Source organism: Stegodyphus dumicola, chromosome X2 (genome assembly GCF_044657685.1).
Source record: "Stegodyphus dumicola isolate Sdum_Otavi_A_Nest chromosome X2, ASM4465768v1".
NCBI lineage: Eukaryota > Metazoa > Arthropoda > Arachnida > Araneae > Eresidae > Stegodyphus > Stegodyphus dumicola.
In genome coordinates, this window is record NC_140781.1 from 40,544,890 (window position 1) to 40,554,806 (window position 9,917).

General features: G+C 32.0%; 1 protein-coding gene across 2 annotated transcripts; it reads left to right on the forward strand.

The window, feature by feature from the left end:
* Nucleotides 1-2,198: 2,198 nt before the first annotated feature.
* On the forward strand, nt 2,199-9,389 carry LOC146992734 (platelet-activating factor acetylhydrolase IB subunit alpha2-like). 2 transcript variants are annotated; one of them, XM_085809091.1, is made up of 2 exons: nt 2,199-3,049; nt 9,179-9,389. In XM_085809091.1, the coding sequence occupies exons 1-2, from the start codon at nt 2,468-2,470 to the stop codon at nt 9,302-9,304; spliced, it is 708 nt and encodes a 235-aa protein (XP_085665217.1). In that variant the 5' UTR covers nt 2,199-2,467; the 3' UTR covers nt 9,305-9,389. The 2 variants fall into 2 exon arrangements, with proteins under 2 accessions (XP_085665217.1, XP_085665218.1); XM_085809092.1 differs by having other exon boundaries at nt 2,271-3,049; nt 9,196-9,389.
* Nucleotides 9,390-9,917: the final 528 nt, after the last annotated feature.

The window sequence follows — 9,917 nt, forward strand, 5'->3', positions numbered from 1 at the left end:
AAGTGTTTAGTTGAAGAATATCTGTGCATTATATCAATACATAGTATAAAGTCACCTATTTCCTTAGCTTCTGCCATCAGTGTCTTTGAAAAATTCTTACAGTACTTTGAGTTTCTTAATTCTAAAATAGCAGCTATGAAAATTTTAAACACACTAATTTCTCTGGATTGCATTTAGTTGTATATTATTTCAACATGAGGTATCTGATAAAAAATCTCTAACCAAAACTTGAAATTATCATCATTTAGATATTTTAAATGCCAGAATTTTGGCACTGCAAGAGTGACAGTGCTCTTTTCTCTACCCGACTCGCGTGCTGGTTTCTGTGTGCGCATGCGCAGAACAGCCAAACACCACGTTGCTGGAACTGTGAAGCGCGCAGTTTCAAACAAAGACTTTCGTACCTTTTTCACAAAGTGAGCGATGGCTACTGACATTAAGCTTAAGGAATATGTGCCGATGCTATTCGCACCACCGGTGCGATTAGCCTCTTAAGCTATTCGCACCAACATTAACCACGCATGCGCATTGAGTTGTCAGATCCGTCAATAGAACCCAATCGAAAGGAACGGATTCTACGTACGCGAACTGTTCTAGTGAACCTTTTTTTAAAAAAAAGGCGGGTTTCTACCTTGGCGTAGTTTATCATTTTTTAAACGTTGGCGACTTTCAAAAGTTTACAAAGGAAAATGGGTTCCTTTTTTTAGAAAAAGAAGGAACATGTTTCCTTTTATTAAAGTATATATAAAAAAGGGCAGAATTTTATGTTCGAAATGTTTATCCTTTTCCTGAACGGTTTGAATAGTTTAAACGACTGATTTGGGGGGGGGGGGATAAAATCTTGTTTACATTTTTTGTACCTCTTAGAATACATTTAGCTTTAAAGATGTGTTTAGCGCAATCAAGACTTTAATTCATTCCTCTTTGAAAAATTTCGTCTGATAAAAGATACTAAAAATTAGCCAGACGATTTCTGTGTAGAAAATTTAGACATGAAATAAGTTAAAAGCGATTATATCAACTATTAAATTAATTATTTTGTATACCTGCTTATTTTTTTTTATGGAAATACTTGGCATTTTCAGAACACAAAAAGTGCTTCAAAGAACTTTGAAATATTAGTACAAACGCATTAATCAATTAAACTGAAATAAATAATGGGATGTAATTCAAAAGACAGAAATAATTTAATGCAAGAGATTTTGAGTTAAAAATTTGCACACACAAATGATTTATCATATTTTGTATGGTTTTATTTCATAAAAAACTTTGATTTTGAAATATGGCATTTGAACCTATAAACCTGTGTGGATACTGAAAAAGGAATGAATATATAAGAATATTATCATTTTCAGTAAGTTTTCTTATTGAATAATAAATTCTGATAGTCCTATGCTGTAAGAATTTAGTCTAAGTTTGCATAAAAATTCCTCTGTTAAATAAAAGAATTTAAGTAATTTCTGTAGCCTTTTTGTCAATACACTAAAGATTTTTTAACTAATTACTCGTCTTCGCTTGCAATTAGAACCATCATTAAATCCCTATTTTATCTAATCATTTCCTGAACATTCTCATGTATATAGATTGACCTCGTCTTTGTAACTGATAATTATTACTTGCAAATTATTCTCTTGCTGGTGAACTATTAACAAACCTTTCTATTTTTGAGTTCGAGTTAACAACCTTCGCTCTCACTACCGCCTGCCTTACGGAAAATCGGCGTAAAACCGCTTGTACCTGGGCTGATTGTGCGCATGCGCGAACGTAAGTGGTGTGAATAGCCTGTTAGCTATTCGCACCGTCGGTGCGATTAGCCACTGCGGGATTATGTATTGTAAAAGTATAATGAAAGAATTAAAGACTAAAGGGCATACTATATTAAATATTAAAAATAATAATAAGTGGACATAGGGGGTGCTGCAGTTCCAGAGTGCTCATTACGAGCCGCCACTGTAGATATTTGTATCTTCTCTCCCACCATGTTTTCAGAGTAACGTAACTTTGTTGCTGGTAGGGAGTGATGTAGGCAACAATTATTATTGGTCATAATAACTACAACTACATCTACTAGATAACAACTACTACTTGAGTTTTACAGAATTCCGCAAATCGGAACCCGGAAGTGTGTTCTACGTCATCACCGGATATGTACCTTTGATATCTCCGTTGGCAACAAAGCTTGGCGAGCATTTGGCGTTATTTTTTTCCCGTAAATTTTTCCGCGAGGTCAAGAATTGGCGCTAATTTAGTTCACGTGTTAATTAGCGAGTGTGAGGTGTGTATTTTTTGCGCCATTTTTCTCGCTTTCCTTCAGCTATTTATCTTCATTTTTTCTATTAATAATTATTTGTATTTTGTTATATTTATGATTAGTGTTTGATTTTCATTTAATTTATAGTTGCATTTTATTTACAGCATATATAATTATTGATCTGTGTTTCGATTTGTAGTTGTTTGTTTTGCCGATATGCAACCAAAAAAGATGAAATTACTTATAATTGGAGATTCAATGGTTAAATATTTGGATGAATATTTACCGGCGAATCTTCTGAATTATGAAGTAGATTTACATTCTTTTCCTGGTGCAACGATAGAAAGGTTAAGACGTAAGATATCCTTTTTGGACAATCGATACCATTTGATTTTGGTGCATGTTGGTACCAACAATTCGAATGACAGTGTTGAAGATATTCTTAAAAAGTACGATTGCCTCTTTAAGGATATTAAACGTTTGAACCCGAATATCAATGTTATCATTTCATATATCCTACCACGTGGTGAAGATTTTTTCACAACTTTAAATCAGCGAGTAGCAGCTTTGAACCGTTTACAGGTAATTAATAGAAAGATTGTAGAAATTAATTCTCAACTTGAAAAGTACTGCCAAAATCGAGAAGCGTTTTTTATTTGCAGGTCGTCTCATCATTTTGGAGCTAAGTTATTGGCTAGGGATGGATTACATCTAAACCGTCTGGGGAACAAGAAACTTGCGGCAGTTTTCCTGGATAATATCAAGATTGTTTTGACTTCAAAGCCAGTTTCTACAAAGGTAAGTCCTTTTGTATTGCCTTGTGTTTCATTTACTACATTGGATTTTCCACCTCTGAGTGATTCTTTTGTTTCTGCAAGCCCTTCTTATCCTCTCTATTCAACTGTTTTAAAGCATGGTTGTGCTGTAGATGCTGCTAAGAAGGCTAATTCTGATTTGAGAAATGCTGCTAAAGTTGCTTCTAGCTCTCGGCTGAAGAGGGTTGCTATTTCTGGTGCTGGATTTCGTTTTAAATGTGTTGTCCATGGTGGTGACTCTCATTCGAAGAATGCGGTTAACCACACAGATGGTTTTAGTTTGCATCTGCAAAATGATACCACCCCTGGCTCACATCCGAAAAACGTTGCCAACCCAGATGCTAGCTCTCGGTCTCTTTGCATTGCTGGCCATGGTGGTGGATCTCGCCCAAGGAATGCTTCTGTCCATAGAACTGGTTCTGGTTTGCATGTAAGGAATGGGACTAAACCTAGATGTCATCCTAGAAATGTTGCCATATGTAGTGTTGGCTCTCATTTTAAGTATGTCAATGGTTTTAGTTCACGTCCAAGGAATGCTGCCGTCCCTCGTTCTGGTTCTGATTTGCGTCCAAGGAACGTTGCTACCCCAGGCCTAAGTCCTGAGAATGTTGTCATTCCCGGTGTTGGCTGTCATTCTAGACTTGTTGGTGTCCATGATACTGGCTGTCATCCGAAGAATGCTGCTTCTGGTTTGCATTCAAGAAATAACGTCACTCTCAGAATGGAAGAATAGAAATGATATCCTTGCTGATTTTGACTCCTCCAGGCGTGTTGCAGTCCATGGTTCTGGCAGTTTTCTGAGGAGCAGTGCTAGTTCCACTGTTAATTCTTCTACGAACACTACTGTTTCAGTTGCTAATTTTCAAAAGAAACCAATTCGTGCTTTTGGTGATGGTTTGTGTCCAAGGAGGGATTTGACTGTTAGTGGCAGTTTGCATCTGAAGAATGCTGCTTCAGCTGTTTTGCGCCTAAGAAGTGTAATGGCCTACATGGGATCATCACTAAAGAATGCAGTCACTGCTGCTGGTTGTAGTGTACAGCAGGCAAGTGCTGTTTCTTTCAGTGATTGTTATCCATTGTATTGTGCTTCTGTTAGTGGCAAAGGGAGTTTAAAAAATGATTCAACAAATTTTGATATTGCACAACCTAAATTGTGTGCAACAAAAGATGATTTTTACTCCGACTTTGCCTCTAGTTATGTTTTGCAGCAAAAGAACATTTCTATGACCAGAAAAAGCACTTCTTGTAGTTCAGGCCTAAGTTTCTTTCACTTTAATAAATTTTGTTTACTAAAAGATCATGTAGAAAGCAGTGAAATTAATTGTCAAGTGAGGAAAAATAAGTCTATGTGTCCTATTCTGACTGGAGGGGGGTCCGAAATTGACTGTAATGCACAATCGCTTTATCCTAGAAAATGTGATATTTGTAAAAAAAACTATAAAACTAAAAATTCTTTTAATAATCATAAAAAAATTGCAAAGAAAAACTTGAAACTGAAAATTTTAAACTTTCAATAACTTCTCCTCAGAGTAATATTCTTATAAACATTGATAATGTATTGAGTGCTAAAAAATTAGAAAGCAAAGAATGTATTAGTGATAAAATATAAATGGCTTATCTTCGTAAATGTGAAATATGCTTGAAAACTTATAAATCGAAGAATTCATTTTATAACCACAAAAAAAAAAAAAAAAAATGTTCAAATAAACAAGTACCTGATTTAAAACAAAATTTTTCATCTGTTTACCCTCGGAAATGTCTAAATTGCAATAAATGTTATCCTTGCAAATTATCATTTTTTAAACATAAGAAATTTTGTACAGAAGTTAATAAATTGTATGTATGCTTCATACCTGATTGCCATAAGTCTTTTACATATGTTTTAAATTTTAATAAGCATTTAGCAGATGAACATAATTTAAATAACTTAAAAGTATATTCATTTGAAACAATGAGTTATTTTCTAGATTGGCTAGAACTGGAAGGAACCTCGGCATTTACTTCATTCAGAAAGTTTTAGTAAAAAGTAACGAAAAATTCTAAAACTTATCATTATTATTGTTGTCAGTTTACCACGCAAGGTTATTCTGATTTTGAAAAAAAAACTAGTCGGAAAAATGAAAAAGGTACAGTTTCAAAAAGTGTATGTTGTCCAGTCAGAATATGGGCTTGTGAAGAAATGAATAAAATCTCTGTTTTTTACTTTCCTAAACATAATCATGAGCAAAAGTTTGAAAATTGTAAATATCAGCCATTGAAACAAAGTACGCGGTGTTTAATAAAAGCAAATTTACGTTTGTCTGTGCCTCCACAAAAAATAAGGGATATCTTACAAGATGGATCAGGAAATCGCGAGAATAGAAGTAATTTCCCTGTAAAGGAAAGCTTTGTCTCCCGTAAAACTATTTCTGCTTATTCTAGATATTTAAACAATTCATTGCGTCCAAGTAGTGATGCAGTTTCTGTTAATTCAATCATTGAAACTTTAAAATGTGAAGCATACAATCCTGTGTTATTATATAAGCCTCAGAATAATTCAACTTTGTACGGTCCAACTGATCTAGATAATCTTCCAAATCATAAAGAATCGTTTGCTCTTGGTCTTCAGACGCGTGAACAGAAAGAAATGATAAAAGGTTGTACGGAGATTTTATGTATCGAATCTACACATAAGACTAACCAGTATGATTTTTACCTTCTTAATCTTATAGTACCTGATGAATTTGGTTGTGGCTATCCAGTTGCTCATTTTATTACTAATTTTCTAGATGCTGACACTCTTTATTGTTTATTTAATAGTTTAAAGTGTCGTGTACCAAATTTATATGTAAACTGTGTAATGACAGATGATGACAAAGTTACATATCCTGCATTTTCAAAGGTTTTTGGTCAAGATGTTAAGCATCTTTTATGTTCGTGTCACATACGCCAAAGTTGGTTCCGGCAACTAAATTCTAAAGTGGTAGATAAAGAAGTGCGACAAAAAATGCTAGGAGAATTAACAAATATATTACATGAAAGAAACCAGATCACTTTTCATGATCAAATAAGTAAGTTTTTGAATGACTATTCTAGGAAAAGTAGAGATTTTATTGAATATTTTTCTGAAAATTATAAAAATAGATTAGAGGAATGGGCTTTGTGTTATCAGAACTTTCCACATGCATTTACTGATACTAACATGTACTGTGAATTTTTTCACAATCAGTTGAAAACTGTTTATTTTAAGCGGAGACATAATAGATGATTAGATATTTTAATTTCTACACTTCTGACAATTGAGAAAGATAAATATTTAAATCATACCTATAAATTATACACTAATGTATCTCCCAGAAATTCCATTTCTTGTTTAAGTAGGCATCAGAGAGGACTAAAAATTAGGGACAGTGATGTAAATAAATGCTCTGATACTTCTTGGACTGTTTGTTCTCAGACAGAAAATAAAATATATACTGTGCAGCGTCTTTTTGAAATTTGTCCGTGTCAGGATTTTTGCTTTTATAGATGCCCTAAAGTATCATGTGTCTCATTGTGTAGTCACTTGTATCATTGCAATTGCTTAGATAAATTGCTGTGCAAACGTATACATAAAGTGCATTCATTCCTTAATAAACAAAATGATTGGGTGTTTAATCCCTCGGGGATTAATCTTGAATCGAATCAGAAATGCAATGAAAGTATGAAATCAATAAATGTGTATTCTGTTAATCATTACAATCCACAAAGTATTGAACAGAGAGTAAATGCATGTGAAAAGCTTGTAGAAGAATTACTGCAATTAATAAGACAACCAAAAGTCCAAAATGTCATGTTAAAGTGTGTTCATACAACATTAAATTCATTAGTTTCAGAATGTAGAGGAATTTTAAACTCGAATGAAAATTCAAGAGCAGTTTCAAGTGCATCATGTCCAGTTTCACCAAATCAAAAACTTAACCCACAATTGTTTAAAACTTCTAAAAAGAGAAAATTACAGAAATGTCAGCAGAATAAGAATCAAGATTTTAATGATAATGTAGATGACCCAGAAATAAATGAATGTGTGGAAAAGAAAATTAAATTTAAAGCCGTAGCATTTGATTTAAATGACAGTGATAAATATCTATGTGATTTAACCAGTGTTGATCAAAATAAATCATTTTCCCTTCCATTAAAATCTAGCGAAGATATTTCTGAAAGAATTTTACAAATTGGCTGCTATAGTATCAATCGTATTGCTTTAAAGTTTTTAGATTCTTATATCAGTAAAAGTGAAGAATTTTTTATAAAATCGGTTTGTACAGATTTTGTTAGGGCGTGGTTATTTGATGTAATCATAAATGCATTTTTATACAAAATTTTAGAAAGTGATGATCAATATACTTTTGCTGATTCCTCGATTACCCAGCTTATCTTATCTGATGCATTATCACTTGGAAATGTTTTTCCTGTTTCTTTGAAATCTTTCAAATATTTATTGATTCCTGCTTGCATTGATTCTCATTGGGTTCTGATCATAGCAGATTTAAAGAAAAATACCTTTTATTTATATGACTCGTTAATAAATTCATACAATCCAAAATACATAAACTTAACTAATAAATGGTCTAATGTAATTAACAGTGAGTTACAAATTAACGATTCATGGGATATTCAATGTCTACCGCATGCTTTACAAAATTATGAAAGCAGTTGTGGGGTCTTCAACTGTTATGCATTTCAACATGTTAATAAATTAGCCTTAAATCTTCCTTTAGATACCCTTCAATTTAGAAAATATATTTATAATATTTTAACCAAGAATGTTCCACCTTGTACACAGGAAAAGATAAATTTATCTTCAGCAGAGCAAAACTTTTCAGTAAGTGTTAGAATGAATAAAAATTTGACCAAATCATGTTTAAAAATACATGATATTGAAATTACACCATATATGTTAAAATCTATAGATCCTTTTATAAGTAATGAAGAAGAATACTTGTTTAAATCTGTATCTTCATGTTTTCGAAAAGGATGGCTCTATAATACTATAATTGATGCTTTTTTATTTAAAATATTAAACAGTTATGAAGATTTTGCCTTTGTTAAGTCTAATTTACAAATTCCTAAACCAAATTTTTGTATTAAAGATCCATTACTAACAAGATTGAAATCAGCGAAATTATTTTTTATCCCTGCAAATTTAAATTGTCATTGGATATTAATAATAGTAAATATTCCAGATATGGTTTTTGAATTTTATGATCCACAAAATAAATCATGTGGGCAAGAGTATCAAATTTTAATTCATACATGGTGTGAGGTTTTAGCTAAAATATTTGCTACTAGCACTAAATGGAAAATAATTTGTCCTTCACATATTTTGCAAACTGATAATATGAGCTGTGGTGTTTTAGTATGCTACTATGCTTATCAGAGGATTAAAAATCAAAGTTTAAATACGCCAGTTAATATAACTGAATTCCGGAAATTGATATACAAGCATATAATTTTAAGTGATTGACATATTTAAAGAAATTTAAATTAAGAAATGTTTTTCAGGACAGCACTCCATTCCTTTGGTGATGCTTGAAAAATATAAAGTATAATGGACAAATATTTTGCAATTCATCTGTTGCCATACAGTTTCTATAAAAACACTTTTTTTTTTTTTTTTTTAGTTTGCTTTATTTTGTAATGATGTTATATGGCCAATAAACAAATAAAAATGCTTATGTTTGTATGTAACTTGGTAGTATAAGAGAAAATTGTTAAAGTAGGCAACAATGAACCCTTTTGGCCAGGGTGATACCCCCAATTGTGGATAATAGAGAATAGTTCATTTTATGTTAACAATGCATTCTCGGGGACCTACATGCCAAAATTTTCTCTTATTTTTAAAGAGGAATAAGAGAATTTGTACTTAACACTTCATCCCATTCACTGTGAAGGATTTCCTCAGGAATGATTAGTGGTTCTGCACCAATTTTCATGGCCAATGGGATAGTATGCAAGTACTGCAAATTTTTCTGTTCATAAATAATCTCATATCTGATCTCAATCTGATCATTTTTAATATTTCAGGCTTATGTTTGCAAAATGAATAGTGCATTGCTTTCAGTGATCTTGGCTGTTTCACAATTGAATTTAGTCTTCTTTATTTTTCAGTAAACGATTGGCAGGAATCTGGTATGTATTTAAAAGTCAAGAGCAAGCTCTGCCAGGAGAATTTTCTGAAACTGAAACTCATAAATTTTTTAGTAATATGGTTCAATAATAATATTTATGCTCTAGTCAAGGAATTTTATCTGATGTCTTTATTTTCAGAAATAAAAGATGAATAAAGTCTGGGGAAAAAATTATCCATTGTTGAATTATTTTTTACTGAAAATTACTCCACATATTAGGAATTAGTCATATCTATGAAGCATAATATAAGTAGTGTTTCTTACAAGACATTGACTAATACATTATCCCAATTTCTTCTTAAATAAAATATATTTTCATTCTTTATTTCATCATCCATGATATCAATTGATTTTCATTGATTAAGATTAAAAAACACTATAGTCACTTAAAAATGTGGACATTTTTTTTTTTCCGCTGGTTAATAAGAGTACTTGCATCTTTGTTAAGTTTCAGTACGTAAAGCTGTATACAAATTAAACTTTCACACATTCCAATATCAAAAGAGCTACCAATAATTAGATATTTTAATTTTTCAACATTCAAAAACAAAGAAATAGGAGTGAACTTGCTGCTAATCAAAAAGATGAATATACTGGTCTTATAATAATTATGAAAAATGAGTGCTAAAGTTACAGCCCATTTTTTAATTTTTAACTATTTATTGCAAAATAAGGAGGCTTAAAAGTTTGTGTGTCAGGCAA

What these genes read in the sequence shown, in the direction of transcription:
- LOC146992734 (XM_085809091.1), top strand. Translation starts at nt 2,468, where the DNA reads ATGCAACCAAAAAAGATGAAATTACTTATAATTGGAGATTCAATGGTT. An exon ending in CAAAGCCAGTTTCTACAAAG is followed by an intron (nt 3,050 to 9,178) that starts GTAAGTCCTTTT and finishes AATTGAATTTAG; the next exon opens with TCTTCTTTATTTTTCAGTAA.